The sequence below is a fragment of the Rhipicephalus sanguineus genome, unplaced genomic scaffold (genome assembly GCF_013339695.2).
Source record: "Rhipicephalus sanguineus isolate Rsan-2018 unplaced genomic scaffold, BIME_Rsan_1.4 Seq1108, whole genome shotgun sequence".
Taxonomy (NCBI): Eukaryota; Metazoa; Arthropoda; class Arachnida; order Ixodida; family Ixodidae; genus Rhipicephalus; species Rhipicephalus sanguineus.
In genome coordinates this window covers 350,865-378,265 of record NW_023614337.1, presented here as the reverse complement: position 1 = coordinate 378,265, position 27,401 = coordinate 350,865, and the positions used below count along the sequence as shown (strand labels likewise).

Genomic DNA, 27,401 nt, shown 5'->3' with positions numbered 1-27,401 from the left:
ATCAGTGTACCAGTATGAATGTGCAAAGACAATTTACACATGGCAAATCAATGAAAAATAGTTTAGACACAGCTGAGACACAGCTTAAAAAATATACATGCAAAATGAGTGTAAAATAAGAATAAATGCTACAGAATAACACATACTAAAAAATATGTACATCACTGATGACGGTGGTTTGCTTTGAGCATGCCTCCTTGCAGTTATCTCTTTCACATGAAATTATGTCACAAAGTTTCCCTTAATCTAAGTGGTTTTAAAGAAGCAGCTCACACTAATGTCTCATCTAAGTTGTCTTTTCGGTAGGGGTGTGTGAATATTCGAAATTTCGAATATTTTTCGAATAGTGTTTGCTATTCAATTCGACTCGCACTGGAATTTTACTATCCGAACTTCCCAAAGACAAATACAGTCAACGTCCAATTAAAAGTGATCCCTTCAAATTTTTAATACGCTTCACCTGATTACACTCTCGTATTGCGGCAAAGCTGCCTTTCAAGCTCCGTTACGGTCGAACTTAGTCAAGAGACAGCCAAAGTCCGATTGAAAGTGGTCCCTAGATTTTCAATATGCTTCACCTCATCACAGCCCCGTATTGCGGCGAAGCTGCCTTTCAAGCTCTGCTACGGTCGCAAATGTAAGAACTCAAGAAAACGCTGGTTCCAACATGGAGATGAAAGATGTGGCAGAGTTGGGGGCTCAATTAATGCTGTTTTGGACCTGAAATTTGGGCAGGAAGTCCAAAAAATCGAACGCCGAAGCTTTTTAGCATCCAAAATTTCAGATGTTCTTATATATCGACGTCTACGAGGCAGATTTGGAACTCCGGACTTGAAGGGAGCACACCCTCGTCTGCCACATCAGTTGGGCTTCCACAGAAGTTGAAAGAGGAGGAGAGGCTGAGGAAATGGCATCTTTGCCGATCATGTGTAAAGTGTTGTCAGCAACACTTTGGTTGCACGAAATCATCTACATAAATACAATTCGGCCTCTACATTGCCTCATTCTTGATAAGACAACTATGAAACACCACCCCCCCAGCGCTTCATCAACCTAACGAAAGGAAACACTTCCATGTTGCTATCTCATAAGAATATGCTTAGGAATCCTTTCTAACTTTTTTCTTTTCTGCAATTTCGCTTCGAAGTATTCGAGAAATATTCGAGAAATATTCGAAAAAATATTCGATTCAATTTGCACTCACACTTCAATATTCGAATTCGCTTCGCACCCAAAATTTTGCTATTTGCACAGCTCTCCTTTTTGGTGCTATCAAAAGGCCTATATTTAACTCACGTTTGCAGTTTGGAAAACCATAGTAGCCGGGAGCACAGCGATCGCAGTTCTTTCCCTCATAGTAAGGGCGGCATGGACACTGGCCTCCGTTCACCTGGAAAAAATAAATCGTAAAGCAAAAGATGACTTGTTATGCTTACCGATCCTTTAGAAGGTGGAAAAGAAGAAGTGTCATGAGCTGAAGACTTCCAACCTCATTACTAAAACGTGGTAGCATATGAATGCTTGATACAGCCATGTAGTTTTTGGTTAATTAGTTCTTTCCGAAAATAAAGATTCTGTCTGCAGAAGACATTCCAGTAACCGCATCATTTTTCAAATGGTATATTAATATCACAGATAATTTCCTTTCATAAAAGAGCTCTAGGATACTGTAACATTGGAATATTGATAAAAGGGTGCTGATTCTTTACATGTAGTACTCCAATTCCTAGGGACAATCCGGAGAGAGAGTAAAACAGCCCTACCGCCAGCTATGCATGTGATGTGGTCAGTGTTGACTGCAACATGAGAAAATCACGCATGAAGGACATGTTCAAGTTCACTGCACCTGAATACTAGAACTAAACATGGTCTAAACTGTAGATCTTGAACTGTAAGTTAGTTTCATTCACGTGTACCACCTGAACCAGTTCACAAGGTGCTCAACCATGCCATTCATTTCAGAGGTGAAGCAATGCAGTTCTCAAAACCCTGCCATTCATTTCAATAGCCATAGGAAAGGGGCAGGGCTGGTTCACTGTTTTCCCACACCTTCCCTGCTGTCAGTACCTGTTTGGTTCAAACGTGTGGGCATAAAGAAGCAGCACAGCAGGTGGCATAGGACATGGGTGCAGGTGCTGTTCAAACAGCCCTGATGTGCACCTGCTGCGTCTTTGGAACACGGGACATGTTTGCATCTCGGAAGCCAACCCTATGTGAAGTTTGTGACCTCTCAAACTTAGCCAAATGGAGCACATTAAGTGGACAAAGCATAAGGCGTGCACCACTGAACTCGAGCTGCACAATTTCTGAACTTACTGTGCCCCATCGTGAACCAGTTTTGAGTGGTGCAGGTGAATCCAACGAACCCTGTATGAATGTCTCTAGCAGCACCATCTCCACTGACCTGACAGACACGACCCTGAGTGCCTTCTGCGTGACAGTCACAAGGGCGGCAGGATGGGTAGCCATAGTAGCCCACATTGCACTGGTCACAGTTTGGTGGCAAAAATTCTGGCCGACACTCACCTGGCCCGACCCTTCTGAGCAGTTGCCCGAGGAATACGTCAGGTCACACTGGCATGCTGCACAGCACAGGAAACATATACCACATTCACTCAGCACTTCTCATGCAAAATTTTCACCCAGCTATTAAGCATTGCAGGTCTTTTACTTAAAGATCAACAACCTAATGCTTCATAACACAAGCTATGCAATATTATACTGCTCTTTTTCTGCATACATACTGAGAACTTGCAAGTCCTCAATGTATCTGTCTCTTCAGCTAGGTACAGTAACAGAAAGTTATTCAGATATAGCTTTACCAACGTTACCTATTCAACACATGCAAACTACATCAGCAGCCCACTGTGTAAGCTGCTAATAAGACCAGAAGACCAGACTACTGCATCATAAACCAACAGTTACTCCAGCTAAACAGCAAAACCAAGCGAGTTTTGATATCTAATGCTATTTCCACAAACACCATAATTGTAAGCCATAATTATTAACCACATGTAAGATCACTAGTATTCAAGCCTTCAATGTGTTATTAGATACACTCCTTAGATTCATGGACTATAAGACCGTGCTGAGTAGTTTGCTATGTGCATACAACACAACAAATACATACGTTGGCAGACGTTAGTGTCATTCAAGGGCTTGTTGTAGGGTCGATAAAAGCCAGGCTTGCATTTGTTGCAGTTTATGCCTTCTGTATTGTGCTGGCAGTTGCGGCACACTCCGCCTCCGTCATAAATGCCATGGATGTTCAAACTGAGCTGCTGTTCATCCACCTTTTCATCATAGTAGCAGTCTTCCGAGTGTCCAAAGCAGTTGCAGGCTGCATAACAGCAAAAAAAGCGCGGTTTCCTCATTAAGTTGAATAACTGCAAAGAGAACTACTAAGAAACAAGAATCATCAGAAATTTTCACAAAAATGTCACACTTTACAAGCTTTATCATGTGACCCTTATATGGCCATAAACGTGCACCAGAAATTCTTTCTACTACCTTTTCACTGGTAATGGAAAATTATTGCCTGGCGAAAATTCCCTGCCATTGCCATAGTGCCATGATACCAGAGATACAGAAAAGATAGTAGCATGAATTGTGGCACCATATAACACCATATTAAGGTTATACTACAAATACTGGCTCATAAAAACAACTTTTCTAAGCAAAAACAAAAAAATAATAGAAGAAGCAAAAAAAACAAAAGGTTTGTGAAGATTATATCACTGTTAACATTCGACACCTTGCAACAAATTCTTCTGAAAAGAAAAATACAATGTTTATTCAGGCTAGCCACAGTGCCGCTAGATATCACACTGTCACCAGGTTCTGGGCATGCTTCTACAATATCACAACAGCAACAAATATATGTAAGGTTTTATGAAACCATAAAAAAAATTTCCTCATGATTACGACAAGTGTGCACATACGTTCACAGACGTTGGGGTTGTCAACGCTGGCTCTCTGCCACTTTTTCTGCATGAATCCAGAGCAGCACTGCTCGCACTGGTGTCCACACGTGTGGTGCTGGCACCGGCAATTGAGCTTGTATGTGTTTGCTGGGTCGGTGATGTCGCAAGTGTCAGCATGTCCGTTGCACACGCACCGGCCACCAATGTTGATATCCTTGATACTGTAGAAGTACTGTGACAGACAAGTATCGATAGGATTAGGTTATCCTAACCAAAAATAAGGAGCAATAGAGCGAGTTGCTGTAATCAGAGAAGCCAGTGAGAGAAAGTGGCAAATAAATTGCAACAGTAAAGCCACAACTGAGGAAAGCTTATGCAGGGCACACATCAGATATAAAATAGCTTTTAATATCAAATACAGCTTAAATAACATATTACTAATACAGTCAAACAACGTTATAATCTAGTCGCATCTGACGTGAAAAAAGATTCGTTATGCCCAAAGATTTGTTATAAGCGTATATTTGAAACACTGTTTTAAAGGCGAGGGTATATGTGTCACACTAATACATGCTGCAACCATTCATAAAGATCTTCAATGTTACACACCCTCCTTGTGACTGTGGGGTCTTGACGTTCAACTGACATCAGGTGACCGAGAAGTGTCTTCGTTCGCAAGAGGCGCATTCGTACGTTGGTTGCTTTAGTCCATTCTTGCAGCACAGGTGAATAGGTGAAGTTATCTGCGCTTGGACGGCCATTCAGAAGGGAGATGACCATCTGCATAAGTGATATGGTAAAGAGGGAATCTGGTAAGCTGCAAACATCTCATACCAACAATGGCATTAAAACACAAATCGTGCAAGGAAGTCAGCAGGAGGCAGGAGAGTACATGTTGGCAGTGAGCCGTGTTCCCACAAGAGCCGCAGAACATAGCATCATATTCCAGCACTATATTCCAGGCTTGTGCGAATATTCGAGCGCTTCGAATATTCGAACGAATATTACAGTATTCGAATTCGCTTTGAAACGAATTTAAATTCTAGGAAATTCCGAAGTATTCGAAATGAACGAATAGACATATAAACCGCAGGTAACCCCTGTAAAGGTGGTTTCACTGCAGTGGAGGTGTGCTGTACCGTGAATACATCTTCCCAGAAGAAATCCGCACTGCCGCGAAGCTCCACTTCAACGTTAAATGAACATGCAGTAAAACCTCGTTAATTCAGTCACTGGTACTGTGAAAAATCCAAATTAAGCGGGTTTTCGAATTAACCAAACATACAAAAAACGGGATGCAAGGAACTTTGAATTACTGGAAGGGTGATTCCACGTAAGATCGAACAAACGATGGCTGGTCGACCTCTCAAATTTATTTCAAAATTTTATATATTATTGCCTGATGAGTGGAAAGAAGAGATCCACAATTTGTTTTGCCGCCAAAAATTTTTTCGAACCACAGGAAATCAATAATGACGAAGAGGTGGAGTGGAGCGCTCATCCGCTCTGCTGTTTTGGCCAACTTTCGTTATGAATTGCACAAAATATATTAAAGTTAGGTAGCTGAAATTTATTTACCTAAATACATACATGTTTTTTGCTTCTGCTCAGGTACTTTTAGTTTTTTATGTGTAGTGTAGATGTTTTTATAAAAAACCTCAAAAATGGCCCAATCGGCAAAATTTCCTTTACTTTGAAGGTCTTTATCTCAAAAGCCTTGTAGCAGAGCGACAAAATTCTGCATTACGTTCTTCGCATGCTTATCTACCAACTGCCAAATCTTGTATTTATATAACTTTTCAGTAAAGATATGATCGGCTAAGTTCAGAAAACCCGAACAATGAGAACTTCTGACGACAATTAAAAAAAAAACCCCATTTTTTAAATTTCTTAAACTTTGTCCACTTATTCTCCTTCACATCAGCTTTCACAATCATTAAAAACATGTTGCATAATGTCGTTGCACTAATAGTTTACGGCCCCTCCAAGACCCTTAGGCAAGGATGGCAATTCCGACTTCTTGCCCGGCAAGTGTAAAAATGCAGGCAGGATTGAATTTCTTTTTATTAAAAGGCCAAGATACCTAAAAAGGTGTCGCTGGCACTGAAGACGTTAATTTGAAAATATTTGGTCACTGCAGCGGCCACGAGCGCGCGGCTACCGAGTAGGCGCGCGCACCCGAGATGTTCGTTGTAAGACGGCGCAGTGAGAGCTCGTTTTTGCGTCCTCAGACCGATTGAGTTCGAAACAGCAACACCTCTCGGGTGACTTGAACGCACGTGCAGCGGTAGTCGCAGTGATATGGTTAAAGACGTCGATTTCTTTTTCAGGGGGCATAAGATGTCATCGTTAACTGTGCGTTCCGTGAAGATCTTTCATTGCAGTGGTAGCAAAAGCACGCGTAGCACATGTAGTCCGTCTCACTGACAGTCACTGATCTTTCGGCGTTAAACGTTCCTTCAAAGCGTATATGCCTAGGTCGGTAACTCTGCGAATTTTGGCTTCTTTGCAATAATTAAAGGAATACTGACACGATTTTGAGACATCGCAAAAGGGACCATTTTTTGCTTCGTTGGTATGCAGTGTCCACGCTGCCACCACTGGGCGGAGAACACGTATAAAATAGTTAGTTTGACTTTGAAGTTTCGTCGCTGAGCTCTGCAAGCCCCACACTGCAAGGACATTACCCCGACAAGTCAAGACAGTTCCTCCGAGTTCGCGAGTTCTGCGTCCTGCATGCGCCTAAATCGTAGAAATCACATGTCATGGGTCACTGGACGACAATTCCTCACCGTTGTCTATTGCACCACGAGCAGATGACGGATTTCCCGCTAGTACGTCCGCAATTTCTGTATCTCCGTGACGTCACCTGCTATAAAAACACTGAGAAGCCCACCCCCTCGATATCGAAACCGAAAGTGTCTTTTTAAGGTGGCGCTAATAAAATATATAGGATGCATTCCCAGGCACCACAATAGTCGTTTTAGGTTTCTCGACACCAGTATTTTTATTTAGCGCAACAATCCGAATTTTTTTTAAATTCGTGTCAGTACTCCTTTAAGCTTCTTGTGCTTCGAAAGGTATCTCCACAATAGACTCATTCAGAGCTATACTTTCTCGTCATGAGACGCACAGGAGGAGTAGAGTAAGAGCAAAGCACAAGAACTATCCGCGCCGATGAAGTGTGACAGCGCACCGAACGCGCGGCAAGTTCATGCCGTCTGCTGCCGACATCTAATATAGACAAGCGCATCCGGTTACCGATAGTTTTGCTTTTTTCCTTGACAATCCACATTTTGCTTTGCCACTGGAGCGCCACGTTCATGCTTTCCACTGATCGCAATTGGCGCAGCGCAGTTTCCGTGGCAGCAGCGTGCGTGAAGCGAGAGCTCATAGCTCCCTTATAGAGTTTTCATCTTGCTTCCATCTCCGCCGTGTTATCAGCGCCTAGCTGAGATGCGAACAGAGGGCGGATAGAATAGCGAAGCTCCAGTGCACGTGCGTTCAAGTCACACGAGAGGTGTTGCTGTTTCGAACTCAATCGGTCTGGGGACGCGAGAACGGGCTCTCACTGCGCCGTCTCTTACAACGAGCATCTTGGGTGCGCGCGCGCCTACTCGGTAGCTCCGCGCTTGTGGCCGCTGCAGTGACCAAATAATTTCAAAATTAACGTTTTCAGTGCTGTCGACACATTTTTGGTACTGCTGGTCTTTTAATAAAAGGAAATTCAATCCTGCCTGCATTTTATACACTTGCTGGGCAAGAAGTCTGAATTGCCACTCCTTGCCTAAGGGTCTTATTGGAGGGGCCGTATTTTTAGTGCAACGACATTATGCAACATGTTTTAATGATTGAAGCTGATGTGGAGGAGAATAAGTGGACAAAGTTTAAGAAATTTAAAAAATGGGTTTTTTTTTAATTGTCGTCAGAAGTTTTCATTTTTCGGTGTTTTTTAGAACTTAGCCCGATCATATCTCTTTACTGAAAAGTTATATAAATACAAGATTTGGCAGTTTGGTAGATAAGAATGCGAAGAACGTAATGCAGAATTTTTGTCGCTCTGCTACAAGGGTTTTTGAGATAAAGACCTTCAAGTAAAGGAAATTTTGCCGATTGGGCCATTTTTGAGGTTTTTTATAAAAACATCTACACTACACATAAAAACTAAAAATACCTGAGAAGAAGCAAAAACATGCATATATTTAGGTAAATAAATTTCAGCTACCTAACTTTAATATGGTTTGTGCAATTCACAACGAAAGTTGGCCAAAACAGCAGAGCGGATGAGCGCTACACTCCACCTCTTCGTCATTATTGATTTTCTGTGGTTCGAAAAAATTTTTGGCGGCAAAACAAATTGCGGATCTCTTCTTTCCACTCATCAGGCAATAATATATAAAATTTTGAAATAAATTTGAGAGGTCGACCAGCCATCGTTTGTTCGATCTTACGTGGAATCACCCGGAAGTAATTAGAGGTGGTCGTTTGCTGTGCCTGCTAGTTTGCGGCTATAAAGGTTATGTTTTCCAGCAATACCTGGCCCCAGTTTTGCCGCTAAACTGGGGAAACGGTGGGCCTCGCTGCTGCCAGCGCAAGAAAGAAAAAAAGAAAAACAAAAACGGTCTCGTGGCCAACTGTAATGCGCACCTGCGGGAAAAAAAAACATGCTTCGCTGCAACACAGTGGTGACACGCAAGCAGCGTGCCACCTGCTCCTCGCAGCGTCAGCGCGTCATGATGCGACCATTCGCCCATTCTTTCTGTTAAAATAAATAATTTAATAATGACCAGTGTGACGGAATTCGCCATGTTTTCTGGGTGGAAAAGATGATCACTGAAATTTTTGAACTGAGTTTTCGAAGTAGGCGTTGCAGGCAAGTACTCCGCCAACAGTGCAAGTGCCCAAATTGCCGGAGCAACCACCAATCGGAGGTTTGCATACGTTACGAATTCCGTCAGACCGCCCTTTATTAATGTATATATTTTCCCAGAAAGAATGGGTAAATCATGACGCGCTGACGTTGCGAGAAGCATGCGTCATGCTGCCCGCGGGGCACCGCTGTGTTGCAGTGAAGCACGTCTTTCCCGCAGGCGCACATTTCAGTTGATCACGAGACCTCTTGTTTTGTTTTTTGTTTTTTTTCTTGCGCTGGCAGCAGCGAGGCTGGGATGCTTCACTTGTAACCCATTAGTATCGCTACATTGCATTGCCTTGTGGCTCCTAAGGGCCATCGTTTCTGCGGATTTGCGGCTAAATCGGGATCGGGAATTGGCACATGGCACACAAAGTTTTCGATTTAACCGGGCTGGTACTGACCGCCGCTTCAAATTACCCACTCAAATTTACATTGCAAAATAAGGGGGCCGCAGAAATCCTTCAAACCATGCGGGATTTCGAAATAACAGAGTTCGAATGAATGAGGTTTTACTGTATTACCCTCACATCGATTCACCATTTTTTAATTGTAAAATCTTGTTATACCGGCTTATATGCTATAAGTATAGTAAATTTTAAAACGTAACATATTTTATAGGTTATCACTTGCATACCGAAAGTCTAATCCTGCTACGACTCAAAGTTGCTTCCACTTCCCTTTGAGCCAAAAAGAATGACATATGCATATGCCTTGTTTCAACTTCAAAAATATTGCGCTGGTTAGTTGGGTCATGACAAATATGTTCATTTTTCTATCACATGTGATACAAACTATTCGAACTCGCTCCGAAATTCGCTTCGACCAAGTCACTATTCGCTTCGAATTCGCTTCGGACCTAAAATTTACTATTCGCACAAGCATATACTGCTCCTCTTCAAAAACCACATCATCAGAAGAGTGTGCACCTTCCCACCTAGCTAGTGTGGCTGAGGCGGCTGGGCTATCGATTTAAACAAGCCAACACAATCCAAAGCCAGAAGGAAGAGCTCAATCATTCTGCCATCATAAAACTTTAAATGCCATGGACCCTCTACTCCGCACCCCCGCCCTTTTTTTTTTTTTTTTTCGTGTAACCCAGTTCAGTAACAAAGAAATTTTGGCGGCAGATGAATATTGTTTAGATGGGTTCGATTGCAATGCTGTATATTATTAAGTACTGTAGACTCTCGATAATTCAAGTTCGAAGAGACCCAAGGATATTGTTTGAATTATCGGAAGTTCTCATAAATATGACCCGGAACAACATACCAAATTGTGCTCTCACACGAAACATTGTCATCAGACATTCACAAATACGTACATACCGTATTTTCCCACGTATAACCTGCCCTGCATATAAGCCGCACCCACAATGACAAACCATAAAAAATGCAATTAAGAAAGTAAAATCCCCGTGTAATGGCGTAAAGTGACCTTCTTTGCATTACCGTAAAGTAGTGCGGTGAAGCCAACTTGAACACCCGCACCTCGACTTTAGCTTCGAAATTTATGCATATTTTGTGTTATACGAAAAAAAAAAAGTATGGTCCGTGCCAACATGGGCTCAACATGGCAGTCCGTACCAACATGGTTCCGTGCTAAACACTAGCAAGCCAACATGGGGAGCTTAAAATTCGGGAGATTCGTAAAGGGGGGTAGGGGGTGGTGGGTACGCGCCAAAAAAAAACAGGCGAACGTTTTTATTTTCAACGTCATAGACAGTTCTCACTAATTGCCAGTAATGTCTTTAGAGTCAGCGCAATCATATTGGTACTAGTTATTACATGAGGCGTGCACACGTGTGTAATTAAGGGGCAAAATATGTCACGTGACAAGTAGCCCCTTCACAATCTTTATGCGCTTTTCCGCATGACACCACTGTACTGCGGCGAAAGTGACGTAAGCATTTCGCACGTGACAGATGAAGGCCAGATTGTCTCTCTTTTTTTCTCCTTTCTTCCTCAAACAACAAGGGATTGCTAGGGAGCATATATTCCAGCACGGACTACCGAGACGTGTGAATTAACCGAATTAACACGATGGAGCAGCTGAAAACATACTGCCGGGCCAAACAAAATTTTGAAGTTTGTTTGAATTAACCGAAAGTGTGAATTATCATAAGTTGAATTATCATGAGTCTACTGTACTTGGTCCGGAACAAGAGACAAAGCTTGTGTACAAGTATATATGTGTTTCAAGAAATGTGTCCTAAACTCATCAAAAATAAGGGAAATGTAATATTTGCTCGCCGCGCGCCTTCATAATTACTTTTTCTGTGGTGGGAGACATCTTAATATGACTATAGACACAGCAATTACATCAATTAACTAAAGTTAATTAATTGACTTTTTATTTAGCTGAGACAGGTGGTCGGGTTGAATGGGAGCATTGCTGTCCTTCCTGCGAAAAGACCACTGCCGTTTTGAGATATTGAGAAATCGGCCTCTGGCAATTATTGCGGAGCAATGAAATTTAATCAAATTCACCAGCGAAACCAAAACTGTAGCTGCGATGAGCATAAACTAGCAGACGCACGACCAGAATGACGCCACTATTCACGGCGGTGATTGCAGTGGTGCTAGTTCTGCATTTGTTAACGTACGTGCGGCATACGTGGTCTAACCGCAAACGAAATCCACACAGCCACGAAGCGATTAAGTCAATCGATGGTTGGTACAACGGCGCTCGCATCATTCTGGATGTCTCAGAAGAGTATGGCAATTAGAGTTGCAATTGCGCTCTTCCGAGTTTCGATTTCAGTTTCGCCGGCGAAAATTTGTCAGATTTCATTATTCGCGAATAATTGTCAGCAACTGCTATTGTGCAATCTGAAAGCGGCAACAGGCTCTTCGCAAGAAGGGCTGCAATTTTCCCCTTGACACGACCATGCTGTCTTCACTAATTAAAAAGTTAATTAACTTAGTTTCTTTAATTCCTGTCGTAAAAAAAGTAATTATGAAGACAGAGGGAAAATATCTCATTTTCCTTATTTCTAAGGATTTTCGGACACATTTCTTGAAACATCCTGTATGTGAAACACAGCAGCAGATTTCTAGGGAAGTCCTGCTGCAGTGCATAAATTAAAGGGGCCCTGCAACACTTTTTTTAGCATGGTCGGAAAGCGCGGCTGATCAGTAGTCGAGGCCACTGAGAACACGCGAGCCAAACATCATAGCGCAGCACGCGTTCTGGAATTTACAATTAATTTTGAAAGTTAGCTAGAAATCGTTCCCTCCTCTTCTACAAATGATGCCATATACCCAAATGGCCGCACCACATACCCAAATTCACGGCCATTGGCTGGTTTTATCATCGTGAACTGCATAGTTACCGAGGCTGCCACGAGAGGGCACCACGTGCTCGCGATCACCCTGAAAATAAGCCGCACGGTCGAGGAAAAAAAAAATGTGCTCAAGGTCAGTTCCCAGCCAGGGGGTGGCACACTGGGTCCGTGGCCCCCTTCCCCCTGAATTTTTTTTGCCATGAAGTGGGAGCCGCCTGCGTCAACCTAGGGTTGATCTTCAGAACCCGAATAAAGTTCATCATACCATAACATGGCATACAGAACACAAAATGACAGTCGGCCACATCGACCTGGCCGGCCCCCACCCCCAAACAAAATTTCTGCCTCCGCCCCTGCTCAAGGTCACGACGCACGTGACGTAACTTCTTTTGCCATCCCTCCCTGCTTAGCTTCCAGCGTGCTTGTCGGGGCAAGAGAAGAGAGAAAGCAATTACAGCGTGCGACAAATCTCTGTAACTCCGCTCGTACTTGATGGATTCTAAAAATTTTTATGGCAGTCAATTTGAGAATCACTTGGAAAAGTGTTGCAGGGCCCCTTTGGAAGAGTCTGAACGGGCCCAATATATGTTGCTTTCTTATAATATGAATTCTAAATGGTGTATATGTATCTTGAAACTGCATGAAAAGAAAGTTACATTCCATGTTTACTTACAACATGCAGTTGAAAATACATATCTGATAATTGGTTCCCTTTTGTGGTTTAGGTAAAGTACCAGCAACGTGAAAATACTTGCCTCTCCACCCTCAAGGGGCACCACCTTGGAGAACTTTGTCTCACAAATGACAGAGTCATCACGCTTGATGGAGTCTTCTACATCTTGTCCGAAGATGGCCCTGCAGTCATCAATGCTGTCGGCAAAGTATTGCCAGGCTTTGTAGGTCTTGCCATTGTCAGTTGACCGCTCCAGAACCCATACACCCGGCCGAGGGGAGTTGGCCATCTTGATGAAGACATAGGCCACGTGAAATTCCTGCATGCAACCAAATATTATGCTCGTTGAGCACTTTGATCAAGCATTAATTGTCATAATCTAGCCCATACTAAAAACACTCTGAAACTGAAAAGGAAAAGCCAGTAGTATTAATAAGAGAATTCTTGCTTTAGAGAAGTTTGGAAGTGTATCTCATGCCACAAACTTTTCATTAGGTAGGTGCCCCCACAAGCAAATTTCATTCTGATAATCACAGGGCCGGAAATGCGCTTGTACCTATTTCACCACTGCCAATGGCGCCTGCTGCACCGTTTCCCAAAGGCTGCGGTTGGATAATTATAAGGTGCTCCCACAGACCTCAGACCTTCGTGCATGAACTCATGCCAGTCAGAATGGTAAGCAGAATTCGATCCTCCAGAATTAGCTCACGTCATTTCCGTCAAGGAACTGACATCAGTAAACAGGTACACGAGCAGGTCAAAAAGAAAATTCGTCGAAAAAGAAAACTTTATTAGCCGATGCTCTTAAATACCCGACATTGTGGGCGAAAGGATGACCACCACCGTACCTCAAGTGGTAGAGCATCGGGCATGTTATCCAAAAGTTGCAGGTTGGGTCCCTGATGGCGGCAAGTTGCCTTTTCGTCCACTTTACTTTCTTCACATTTATATCAATGCCTTTCTTGGCTTCAATATCTGTCAGTTTTTATTAAGGTTGTATCACCAATGAAACGAGCCCTTAAAAAAAGCTCCTTCTTTCATAAAAACAAAGAAAAGAATAACACACCACAACAACACTGGCGGCCCGTGTTGTCGTGTTTGTGTTTATATTTTATTCAATTAAGTGGGCTTTTTTCAGCATGAATAATACGCATTCTAAATTTACTTGTCTTTGTGCATCTACCATCCTCGCTGTTTTTCCAGCGAAACGATATAGCAACGGTTTGCCACCATTTAAATCAAGCACCTTCTCACTTATTTGTTTTCCACCTCGATGATTCGCATCAGTAACTCCGATTTGGGCATGTTGGTTCATCGTTCTTACATGCACAATTTCCTCTGGGAGTTGTTAAAATGGTGCTACCCCTAGCAAAAATACCAATAGAGTTTTCTATTTGTCCAATAAAAAATCGCTATTGGTTCTATAGGAAATCTCTTGGAGCTGTATTGGGTGTATAAGAATTCTATTGGTACCAATAGAGACCAATAGCCACCGCCTCTTGGTGTCTTGTTGGACCAATAGAAGTTGTACTCGTGTCTTATTGGGCCAATAGATGTTGTATTGGTCAAACAGCTACCGCCTATTGGTAGCTGTTTATATATATATATAATATATATATATATATATATATATATATATATATATATATATATATATATATATTATATATATATATATATATATATATATTAGCACTTATTTGTGATGCTGTTGTGTGTTTCTTGTTCGCGCTGAGCTTTCGAAGGCTCGTATCAATTTCGTTGCTAGCAGCTTGTTTTTATTTATTTTACCTGCTTTTATTGACTGCATGAGCATCGTCCCCTCCCCACATACACACTCTAACGATGCAGGGCACTGTGTATTGTAATAAAAAAAAAGTCCGCGAACACGCACGTACACGCCAAATGATGCCCTCGCGGCCGCGCCTCAATTAGGCCTAACTAATCAACGCGTCGCTGTGCGCAACAACGGCGGCCTCGTTGCGGAATTGGTCCCAATTTGGCGCATCCGGCGTCGAATGTCCCCAGTGCACTTCCGCTGGAGACGTCGACCGCGAGAAACAGCCGCAGTTGATAACAATATATAAGTAAAAGCGCCAGGCAGCAAGTAGCGCGCGGGCTCGATCGCGTCTGCTTCCGTACCGTCGGGAGTACGTATCGTCAGCACCACGCCTATTCGTCAGAAGCGGCGAGGAAATGAAAGTCAGCTTATTTGTGTGCATTGTAGCGAACTAGAACATGTACTATTCTAGTTCACTTGTGCATGATCGATAGGATTTGACAGGCTCGGCTTATCCTACATGAATCGATCACGTTGGCTTGTGCTCAAAATGTCGTCATCGCTGTCACGAGTCGACGTGCAGCTGTCGTTGTTTGTCGTTCAAGGCTTATGTTCGAAGAAGAACGGCGATGTGAGCGAGTTGGTTAATGTACATTTTCAAGAGTTTGCAGCGCAAGCACGTAAGCATGCTGGAGGAAAAGACAGTGGAGAGCGGAAGGCTTATGTGCTTATGTTCGAATTCAAGAGAACTTCAAGAGGGGCCACTGGGATGAAGCAGCTCTGATTCACGAACAACCAGCGCTAGCGAAACGCGGATGTAAGCAATTTTCGCAGAGGTAATTATTTCCAATTCCAGCGAAATTGAAAAAGTCATAGACCGAGAAGGCCACGGCAGGCCGGAAAGAAAATGCGAACTCTAAATGCGAATCGGGTGCGTGGTTCACGGTAAATGAAGCATAAGATCGAGCTTGAAGATTGGCGATTTCTGCTATAGTTGATAAACGTATATTGTGAATGATTAGTTAGAAGCGTACCGAAGACGCGGTCAATCAAGACAGCGCTTGCCTGTAAGCGCTGTCCTTTCTACTTTCTTCGTAAGCGCCTCAGTGATTTCATAACGCGATATGACTTTGGGTGTGCATGCATACTCCCAATCATGCACCACGACACCGCAGTATATATATGCATACGCAAAAGAAAATTAACGCATCATTAACCGAGAACGCAGAGTGTTTCAAGAAATTAATTACGACAATAATTATGGAAACTTAATTAACTTTTTAATGAGAGCAAGCCAAATGGGAGAATTGAAGCATCCTGCCAAGAGCCCAGCACCGCTTTGAGATTTCCGTAAAGCTGCCGCTGGTAACTCGCTGCGGAGAGATGAAATCCTACCGAGCATAGGCGTGCGCACGGGACGGGGCCGGCGGGTGGGGGCTCGTGGGGAAGGGGGGGGGGGCGCAAAAGGGAGGAGGGGAGGGCGCCGCGATGAACCTTAGCCCCCTCTGAAGGGGAACCCTGCGCACGCCTATGCTACCGAGCGATTGTGACAACAACCATCGATCTACTTCGCTTCGTGGATGTGCGAGCTGCGCTTTCCATGATGGCAAGCATGGCGCACGCATACGTTATAGGGACACTAAAGAGAAAACCGATTTTTCTCGTATTAATTAGTAAATTAGATTTTCACAATATCGAAAGGACCACTCTTACCGCAAGAAAACGTGCAAAAATAATATACAGGTGACGACGCTGTCTTGAAGTTCCAGCACCAGCTCGCCGTGACGTCATAGATTTTGACGGCGTCAGCTAGTGCCTACATAATCGTTTATCGGGAAAAATTGTTTACACTGCGTTCTAAGGGACCCGGCATCTTACCATAACAAGTTTCAGAAAATTTTATTGAAACAATGGGGGCCAAAATACCCCCCATGTTTTCCTTGGCTTAAGTGCACGTCGGTTTCATTAGCTGCGAAAAGACAGTGAAATTCGTGACGTTATGGTGACGTAACCGCGTTGAAGTTACGGCGCGAAATCAAAAATGAAAATTTGAACTTGAAGTTCTCTTGTCGTAATTAACCTATGATGGCGATATTAATGACAAAAGAGTTCTGCAAGAAGAACTTATCTATCTAGACTGATTGAATGTTTCACTTTAGCGTCCGTTTAATCAGTACAGAGGAATGACACCACTGCAATCGCTGTCGGAAACGGGGAGGTCATTCTGGCGTTTCTTTCCGCCATCGAAGGAGACGGCCGACAAGTGATACTGAAGCTGGCGTCAACGTTCGGGTGACATTCGGGTGCTAAGGAGCGGAGAACGCCCCACTTGCGGTCGGTGCAGAAGCCGCAGAGAGATAAGCAGGCCTTTCACGCCAGTGTCCGATAAGGTACGTTCTACGCTCGTTGTGGCACAACGCGCGTACTCCTCACATTTCTCGCCACGACGCCGCGTACAGTGTGTACTATAACGACGGTCTCGTTTTGCTTCGTCGTCGCTGCGATGCGTGACGAGATGGTGAGGGGCGTCCGCCGGCGTCAAATTTCCAGCTGCGATGAAGACCCGTGAGAAGAGAGCGCCGGCGACCGCCTCGCAGGCTCCAATGAGTCGCCGCCGATTACGACACACGGCTGCTGGCGAGGACAACCGGCGGCCCGCAGTCGCTACGCCCGTGCCGGCCCGGCGCAGTGCCACGCGGCTAGATCTATAGGACTGGAAAAATTTGTTAAAAACTGCGTAGCTTTATTTTATTTACTCTTTTTCCCCAGATAAAGAAACGTGCAGCGCGCATGTAGAGCCTAAATGTTACGCGTTATCCGAAGGTTGCAGATTCGGTCCCAGCCGGCGGCAGGTTGTCTTTTCGTCCACTTTAATTTCTTCACATTTATATAATAATTACTATAATACAGTGAAAAGACTACAAGAAACAGCCCCTGTACCTTCCTTGGCTTCATTGTCTGTTGGTCCTCAATAATAAGGTTGTGTCAAAGAAAGAAAAACGAGCCCGTAATTCGTTGATTAAATGTTACACTGTTACTTTACACAAATGTTAACGCATTTCCTCTTCAAATTAAGGGGATCGACTGTCTAGCACTCAGAATTTCTTTTTTTTTTTATGCGGCGGAAATGTTTGTCACATTGGCGGAAACGAGCACGCTTGTACGCCGTGAACAAGGAAGAATATTTTTAATTTGGCAACCGACACGTGTAGACCTATTTTGCTCGAAGACAAAGAACTTGAAACTGCATTTTGGGCACAGTTTTTCTTCGGATCAGAGAGTATATAACATGCGCACTGCTTGCATAATGGCCTCATCTGCATTTATTCCATCACAGCTCCCGCTCGCGGAGGTAAATATGTTCGTGCCTTCCCTGAATCCGCGTTCACTACATGCAGCGATGAGTAACCTTGAAACATTTTAGGAGGCAGCTGCCCCCTACTCTACACCTCCCCCCCCCCCCCCCCCCCCTCCATGGCCTAGTTCCTGCACCCAAGATGTCTCTTGAGTCACTTTCGGTTCATATTTCCGGTCTCTTGATGGCCTGTTTTTTTTTTTTTTATTGTTAACCACGTGGATATCACACCCCGTCAATGAAAGCAGGTGGAAGACAAGTCGCGTCGTGCACGTCGGAGCATTGGATGAAAGGCGACGTAGCGAAGGGGCTTCGTTGCATGAATACATCCCAAAAAAGCGCTTTGGATCTGCCGCTATTTTTTGCAGTAGACAGTAGACACATTTATCCTGAAGTAATTTTCAAAGTAAAAAAAAAAAAAAACTGCAGCTATAGTTCAATGAAGACGCGGTTCACTTTCGTGTCATATATGAACCATACTTGTGAAAGAGGGATCAACCATTCTTTACAGTTTACCATGCGTGTCACTGCAACACAGACCATTCTCGTTTACTAGATGCCACCAGCCACAGCAATGAGAAACTATAAAGAAAGGAAAACATATATATCGCAAAACGCAAGTATGTGCCCGTCATTCGCCGCAGCGCGCCCGCACAACAGCCCCCACCACAGCCGTTTATCTTGCCGGGGCGGGGAGATGCCGGCGTTGCTGCTATTCCCAGAAACGGTCCTCTCGTGCCGAGGCAGCAAGTCGCCAGCAGGCGCCCCTCCCTCCCCCGCAAGAAAAGGGCATGCGGAGAGTTCGAAACCAAGTAAATATTCACTACCAGGTCGAGCATTTGCTGAAGAGGAGGCCGTGTCGGCGGAACGGTCCACAGGAGGAGAAAGTAGAGCGCAAAGAAAGCGAGTGCGCTTCCGTCCCGCCGAAGGGCGTCGCTCAAGTCGAGCTGGGGGGCAGCACGGAGGTTCCCATGCACACCAGTCGATTTCCCTTGTGCTTTTCGTCACTGAAGCGCGTTCGTTAACGGAACTTATCACTATTATTATTTTCTATTTCATTTATTTATCTTTTTTTTTTCGACAATACAAAGCATTGCCCGCGGGTTCCGACTAAGAGAGGTGTATTAAAGGGACACTAAAGAGAAAGACAATTTTTTCTCGTACTAGTAAATTACTCTTTCATAAAACCAAAGTCACCGCGCTTGCCACGAGAAGACGCTTGGTAAGCGAGAAAACGCGCGAAAAAAAAATGCGGGTGGCGGCGCCACCTCCAAATTCCAGCACCAATCGCCGTGGTGGTGAAAACAGTTTTATTAGTGAAAATTAACCAAAGAGTTGCAGTGTCAGGCACTGCATGCTTGAGTGGCCAGACGCCGTGACGTCGTAGTTTTTGACGGCGTTTACTAGGGGAACTACGCCGTTCGTAATCGACAAAAATGGAGTACATTGTCCTCTGAGGGGGCCAGAGACTTCACACAGCAATTTTCATGAAATTTCGTTGACCCGTGTCGCGAAAATACGAGAAATACACTTTTAAATCCGTAACGTCACGAGTGGAGATTTCGGCGCGAAATTTAAAAATAAATCTTTCACCTTAATTTTCTCCTCTAATTACAATCCTATCGAGGTGAAACTGGCGCCGTTACAGTTTTCAGAGTACAATCTACCAATCTAAACCGATTCATTGTTTCCCTTTATTGTACCTGTAAGATCTGCGAGAACTGACGGAAAAGCTGAATTGGCTCGCAGGGCTGATGCATTTTCACACTACACATTAAATACAAACAGCTACTGGGAAAGCTTCTCGGTGGGAACTTGCCTTAGATCTCTTTTTACCTGGGTAAAGATCGAACCAGGCGGCGCCGCGCATGCCGGGAAGTGGGCGAGAGGGAGGGGCACATAAAAAATAGACGAGTCATGGTTGTTTGCAAGTTTATTTGCGCATTATCATTAAAGAATTTACACGTGTATGTATGTATGTATGATGTATGTATGTATGTATGTATGTGTATATGTATGTATGTATGTATGTATGTATGTATGTATGTATGTATGTATGTAAATGCGGTGACTGCCTGGGGTAGGTGCTGAGCGAGAGTACTCAGAGTCTAGAACGCAGCGGAAACTGAATATAAGAAACAAAAATATGAGTCCCGTGACTTCGGGTGAATGACGCATCGCGTGCAGCTCCACGCTGCAAGAGAACTGTTAATATTCATCTACTGATGTTTTTTTTTTCCTCTTTCAGTTTTATTTGCCCCGTTTATGACCGGCAACAGAATCTTCGTTCACGAACCGCTTACAAGAATGAACCGTCCTGAAAGGAAAGGCGCAAATTTTAGACACAAGACAACAGGACGGGTGCCACGGGCGCTCGTCCTGTTGTCTTACTTTCGTGGTGTCTAAAATTGGGGCCCTTCCTTTCAAGATGCCTCACCAATTAGCCGCTCAAGAAGTATTTCTAAGAATGAACCGTTTGTTGGGCCGTCCCTCGAGACGAGTCTTACCTGTCCGAGGTCGACGGTGAGGTTGACCTCGTTGAAGCGCGTTCCACGGGACAGCGGAGGACTCTGCCACCATCGCTCGGTGCCGTCGATGGCGTAACGTGCCGGATGCTCGCGCCGTTGGTCCAGAGGGTCGCCCTCGAACACGTGCGGTGGGTAGTCTCGCCGAGGGTCATCGCAGTAGTCGCACACCTGCACCGCATGAATGAAGCCGACGCTGATCAACGGCCCTGTTTCTTTATTTGTGGTCACTATATATAAATGATGGCGTCAGTGGCTGTTCCACATTCGTTCGATGTCAATCTAAATACTCTACGTACAAAAACAGAAGCGCGATCTACCCTGTCCGTGTCTTAAAAGCGCAACCCAGAAGTAACTACAGGATGCTTTCCTGTCCCTAATTCTGACCGCCACAGCGTTCCCGACAGGAATGTGCCGGATCATTGTTTTAAATTTGGAACAAACGTACGCCGGCAGTAAGACGTAACCATGCACTTTAGTAGGCTTCAGTTTACGTCATAATTACTGAGCTACAGTTAAAGGCACCATGCTTCCTTTGACCTAATTGTCTGTTGGATTCCTTTAGTATGCTTTATGGCACTCAGTGGGGATAGTCATGCGGTACGATGTTAAAATTGATAACCAGCTTAATTACGCGAAGCTTTGGTACAATAATAATAATAATAACAATAATAATAATAATAATAATAATAATAATAATATAATAATAATAATAATAATAATAATAATAATAATAATAATAATAATAATAATAATAATAATGCGTACACACGCGGGTGTCGCGACGTTTACTGTCGTGCGACAAAAGTTACATCTCAAATAGAGTAAAATACGCAAGCGTGTCTACAGCCATTCATGGAAGGACGTTAATAGAAGATGTGCTCGAGTACAAGTAACGTCTCGAAAGTAAAGCCGTTGTTTGAAGAACTTTTAGCGAGCGGTGGACAACAATTTGACATTGTGCGTCAAACATGCGACGTTCGAATAACCATGATTGTGGGGCTTGGATCATAAGCGGCGGTGCATATTGTCACGTGGTCGTGACGTCGACGAAGACAGCAGTCAGCACGTCCGAGACGAAATTGTTTATTTGACTGAACTTGTGGCCGGGAAACTGAAAGTCAAACTACAGCAATACACTGATAGCGGCGAACAGAGCGTCGACCGTCGATCAACTGCTCATGGCTGGGATGCGCCGTCTTTCATACATCACGCATCGAACTTTCCAGTCTTATCACTGCATGGTTGTCGCGCAAGCACTGGAATAATCTAGACCATTCGCGTCCTGCGTGCAATCTTAGCAAAACGATCTACTACACTCGCGAAGCTTCTCGAACACTGCGGCACGGTCAGCGTCGAGCGTTGATAACCGCTCTTGCTGATCAAACGCGAATACATCAAAATAAAAGAAGAAGCGGGCGTGGCAATATCATGCATTCGCGTACGGCGGGAAATTGTTGCAGTGAACAGATTTAGTCAAAACCCGTTTTTGCCACATGTGAGCCTATATAAGCTCACAAGAATGTGCAAAGAACTATTATAAATGAAATCGGTATATAGTGGCATCTTCATGAAGGCAAAAAAAGTTGTCGTTCACGTATTTGCAGCAGCAAGCTTCAATGGATAAATCTACATGAACTTCTCTGAACGAAAGGTTCCCAGTTGACCCCGCGAGACTCCTGGCCCGGGATTAAATTCCGGGACCAATTCGCAGTATGGTACCATAGCACCAGGACGCTATATAGCAGAACGCAGAAAGGGTGCGAAATAATCGGCAACTCGAAGCACGTGCACTGAATGATGACATTTCTCTTTCGTATAAACCTTACATTACAGGTTTCTGCAATACCGGCAGGTTAATTACCAGATGAAAACTCTAATTGTATTTATTTTACGAGCAAAATGAACGAAGAATACTTGATTTTGCGCACAAAATACCAAACCGCAGCACAAATCGGAGTCAGTCTGCTTTATAAACTGCCCGAACAAACCCACGCCCCTGTGGCAATGGTCAGAACACCAGGAGCGATGGGAGGCTGCTTTGCGCAGCTTGCAACCGGAGCTATAGCTTCGGACAGTGGGCTGGGCCAGAGGGGTCGCCGAAGCACAAAAGTATCCTGCCAGAGAGCCCATCGTCGTCCTGCTCCCCCCCCCCCTCACATGAAACAATGAAGTTGTTGACCTACCTACTCGCGCGTCATCCTTGTTTCTATACTGTCTGCACATCCTTGCTACAAGGCCATCACAATTCACATTCAAAGACTTGACACTGAAGTATGAACCGACACCAACTCGCCCAAGTTTATTGAAGACTTGACAGTTGCCATGACTGTGACCCACCTGTCCTTGGATGAGGTTGATGTTGGGGTTGTCCTGCTTGTCCAGATTGGCACCGACCAGCTTGCAGTACAGCTCCGGCGTGCCTTGGTCACCGCACGTGGCCGTGGCCGAGATGTTGCGGCCTTCGGCGAGGTTGAAGTACGGCGGGTTCAGGATTTGGCTTCGAGCGCGTAGGGTGCACGACACCAGGAAGCACAGCAGCGTCAGGGCGAACCGCGTCGCACTGCTAGCGGCGGTCGCCATATTGTCTCTCGATTTGCTGCCAACCAGTCCTGCAGGATGACGGCGAGCTATCTTTAGACTTTCGTAGCCAGTTGGATCTAGGCGAGCTCAGTAATGTAGCTCGGGTTGTCAGGCGTCCAGCGGCGTTGCCAGGGCCCATCGGGTGGTTGGGGGGCAGGCCAGATTGGGGGGCAGGCCAGCCCGCCCCCCCGAAATTTTGATGAAGGGGGTGTTTTACCGAAAATAAATAATGAAAATTGGTGTTTTTCCCCAACAGTCAAGGCCTTCTGCAAGTGCCCTCCCCCCCCCCCCCCCCCCCCCCCCCCCCAGAAAAAATTCCTGGTACGGGCCTTTTGGGGGGTAATTACTATCAGCTCTTTGTGCTGTATGAGTCGTTGCACATCACATGAGTCAGAGTTCTTCGGAACAACGAAATCATGCAAGGAAATTATATTTTTTTCTTAATGCCCGCTACAGTTCACTATATATAGCAAAATATGCGGTAATTTTGAGCAGCTTTCAAGTAAATCTGGGTACAATAAAAACAAACACATGCAATGATTAGAAAACACTGCGAGGCTAGCTGGGCTAGTTGGAATACTGACGTTTGATGCATTTCAATAAGAAAAAAAAAAAAAAACACGGAGACGCAGACGAACAAAAGAAAAGGAAAAAAATTTAAAAAAAAAACTTATTTCGTAAGTGCGTTTCTCCATTAGTCAGCCGACTTGTCTAATGATATGCCCCGCATCGTGATTGGCTGAAATTCCCTTACGGAAATTTTTAGCGTAAGACACTTTTGTGAACACGGGCCCAGTTGAATACCAGCATTCTTATTGTTATTTTGTATTCCTGTCTCTCCGTGTTTTTTCCATATTTCTCTTAAGCGCTAGAAAAATGCATCAAACGTATGTCGTTATAACAAACACTCTTTTTATTATTTTGTAATTGTTTTATGATTACGTGTGTGGGTGTATTCGAATCAGGGGCGTAGCCAGAATTTTTTTTCGGAGGGGGGGGGGGGGGTTCAACCATACCTTATGTATGTTGGTGCGTGCGTTTGTATGTGCGCGTGTATATATCCGCAAGCAAAACTGAAAAATTTCGGGGGGGGGGTTGAACCCCCCCAACCCCCCCCTGGCTACGCCCCTGATTCGAATGTGCCGAATAGCGTTCTAATTATTTCACCGAGATGAGTTACCAACCAGCCCAAGAACAAGCTCTTCTGGAGTATACTTCATGTACATCTTTGCAGCTACGCTTTCTCCTCCGCTATTGAATTCCCTGTTTCGATTGACTGCAAAGATCAACAGGGGGAAAAAAGTACTCGTAACTCCGTGGGTACTCCAAACATTCATAGTTAAACTGAGATATTGCGAGTTGTACAAATGTCAGCAACAGTCATTGTCCAGAAATCTGCTCTATACTTGTTGAAGAAAATTTGAAATTTATGTTTCGGACGTCAGGAAAGCATACTGCGAAGTTGATGTCGGCCCGATCATATATAGTGCTGTCTGCTCATTGAGTGTATGTGTGCGCGTACGTGCGTGCGTGTGTGTGTGTGCTCGCGCAATATTTTCTTGAGAGAGGAGCAATTTAAGTGTAGAAGGCTGCTTTGCTTTCGGTAGCTGTAAAGGCGGCAACGAGCAAAAGCGAAAACGCCAATTATCAGGCAGTCGACCTAGCAAAATTTCCACGTCTTCGCTTCTACGCGTTAATGTCATTCCACTCATGTCATGACTCATGTCATGACTCATGTCATTCCACTGACATACAGACTACCGAGAGACAGACATTAAATTCATGTATCAAGTACATTCTACAGTGTCCCGACAGAACGCGTCAACAGAGTTCGCGAATTGATCGTCCACTCGAAGCGTGTCCATGCAGGGACTCACGTTATCGAGGCGGCGCCTGTTGACTCGTGTGTGTTCGCTGCTCCTGCAGCGAGGTTCAGAAGCTGTGAGCGGCGGGTTGCATACTCCCAACCGCGCGCGAGGAAGGACTGAAGCCGCTGAAGCACTGAAGTGTCGGCCGACGGGGGAAGACCAAGAAACCGTTCGGAGGGTGTTTCTCCAGGAGAGAGGGGAAGAGCGCGGAAAAGCGCCCGCCGTCTCTCCCTCTTGAGCCGCACCCCTCCGTACAATAAAGATCGCATACTACACACGCGCGGTCCCTGTGGCGACCATTAAATGTGTGCAGCATTGTGGAAGTTCGTCCCAGCTAAGCAAGCACCGAACTGTTTCGCAGGGAAGAAAATGAAAGCTCGGAGTTACTTTGTATTATGTATTATGCACGGGAAGTGGCGAATGTTGAACCACTTGAGCGCAAGCAGCTTTTGCGAATTATTCCGACTAATTCCGAGAGTGCAGTAACCCTCGGCATCGCTGCACGGAATTATAGTCGAGCAGACTTGTTACCCTCACCCTCCGCATCGCTTCTCTTTCTCGACACGCCCATCCTCGCAGACAGCAGCTCGCTCCTACGACGAGTAGACGAGATAACGAGAGCAGCAAACGGTCGACGGACGCCACAACCCGAGTCGGCACTCAAGGTCAAGCTCTTTCTTTTTTTTTTTTTTTTTTTGAGGGGCGGGGGGCAGGGGGGAACCCGTGGAAGAATCAGCCTGACAGTAACCCTACCGGCTTGACCGTGTACTGACCCGTGGTCTGTCCGTTTAACCCACTCGGTCCGAAATGAGAGAACAGTGTGAAGGACATCTCGATCACTGGCGTGGGAGTACGTGCGAAGACAAGTCCAAGTGCGCGGTCAAACAGCGACAGAGAGCACCATCACCAGAGCTTCAGTAAAAGCGAAACATTATTTGGCGCATCCTGAGGCACATTGCGGTGGATACGTGTTCTACATTTTATTGCACCCAAATGTTTCTGTGTCGAATTGTTTTAAGTTTTCGATGGTGTGATGAAACGCGCCTCGGCTTCCCAGCACAGCGCTGGAAATTTGACACGCTAGCGAGACCTTGGACTAAGTCGAGTAAAGTTACAGGGCGGGCTTGTCGGTACGGCATTAAGAACACGGAGACACACAAACAGCGCTACAGGGGCCGGGTCTTCCAGAGAAAACAAGTGTTTCGGCTCTCCCAGCACAGAACAGCCCGATGCTGCAAAGCAGTGGCTTCAGAAGCGGGGTTCGCTCTTTGAGAACGTGCGAGCCCAGCTGCACAGCGGTGCTACGATTCCAAAGCCCAAAAATGCAATCAGCGCCTCTCGCAGCTACTGCTGAAAAACATTTTATTTACAGGTGTTATTTACAAACACTTACGGGAGCCCATTGGCGTTGGCCGCGGCCCGGGCCCGCTCGACCAAGGCCCGTTGGGCCGTCAAGTCAGAGCAGCCGAGCAGGACTGCCTCCCAGTGCTCCCGCGAAGGGTTGGGTAGTGGTGTTCGGTTTCGGGTTTTTTGGCATGCCCACACCACGTGTAAAATGTCGCAGGAATTTTCCTCAAAATGCAGACACTTCCCCGTGCAAGCAGGGTCAATGATTGCCGGGCACAATAGAGTTATGGTACAAAGGCAAAGGATAATTCGCTCCTCCGCCTTCGTGAGGCGTTTACAGGGTTTGCGATAGATGTTATGGCCGGATTGATAAAATTGTGTGATCTCCTTAAAGGTGTAGGCGGGATTGGGTTCGAGGTCCGGATTGGTGGACGAGGATGGTGCCCGGAGAGTGAGCGCGCGGGCAGCGGCATCGGCCGTCACTGCCATCGAGGTCCGTGTGAGCCGGAGCCCATATGATCGTTCGGTGTGCGGGGGCACCTGTGTAGCTGCTGTTCTGCAAAATTTTATAGTCAAGGTACGGAATGTATCCCTGTTCGATATTGCGACAGGCACCCCTTGAGTCGGTGATGATGACCCTTGAGTCCTGATCTGCGGCGGCTGGTGCGATGGCGATCTCCTCCGCGTGCGCAATGTTATGTGCAGAGCCGCGCCACTGAAGACTCGCCGGTAGTGAATGTATACCTCTCCTCTTCCCTTTCCCAACGGCAATGCACGCGCAAATAAGTGACACTAAAATGAAGGGGGGGGAAAAAGCGTTCCTCGATTGTACTTGTAAACGGGAAAAACGGCGCAAAAGGAGACGAAGCACAAGCGCAAGGAACACACAGGTGTTGGGAAAGGGGGAGGCATGCTACCCTCTACCGTCGCGGCTCTGCGAGAGGCGTTGATTGCACTTTTACAGCGAAAGCTGTTATGAGATCATTTCACCGGCCGTTTTTGGCGCCGTAGTTGCCCGCCGCCGCCGCCGCCGCTGCCGCTGCCGCCGCCGCCGCCGGTGTCCGTAACCAGTATCGCTCGAAATAAGAAAAAATTCCAGGATGGAACGAGGTTCGAACCTGGGCCCTTTGCGTGGGAGCCCAGTATTCA

At 45.3% G+C, this 27,401-nt stretch overlaps 1 protein-coding gene across 1 annotated transcript in view; it reads right to left on the bottom strand.

Moving 5' to 3' along the window:
- The window catches only part of LOC119376174 (laminin subunit alpha-like), an 87,932-nt gene extending 62,828 nt beyond the window's left edge, over window positions 1-25,104 (bottom strand). The window contains 10 exon segments of the mRNA XM_049411371.1: window positions 1,297-1,390; window positions 2,405-2,526; window positions 2,529-2,582; window positions 3,131-3,340; window positions 3,942-4,155; window positions 4,533-4,703; window positions 12,877-13,113; window positions 20,437-20,625; window positions 22,795-23,066; window positions 24,915-25,104. Coding sequence (XP_049267328.1) covers window positions 1,297-1,390; window positions 2,405-2,526; window positions 2,529-2,582; window positions 3,131-3,340; window positions 3,942-4,155; window positions 4,533-4,703; window positions 12,877-13,113; window positions 20,437-20,625; window positions 22,795-23,037 — 1,534 coding nt within the window. The 5' untranslated portion in view covers window positions 23,038-23,066; window positions 24,915-25,104.
- Between the last annotated feature and the right edge of the window lie 2,297 nt (window positions 25,105-27,401).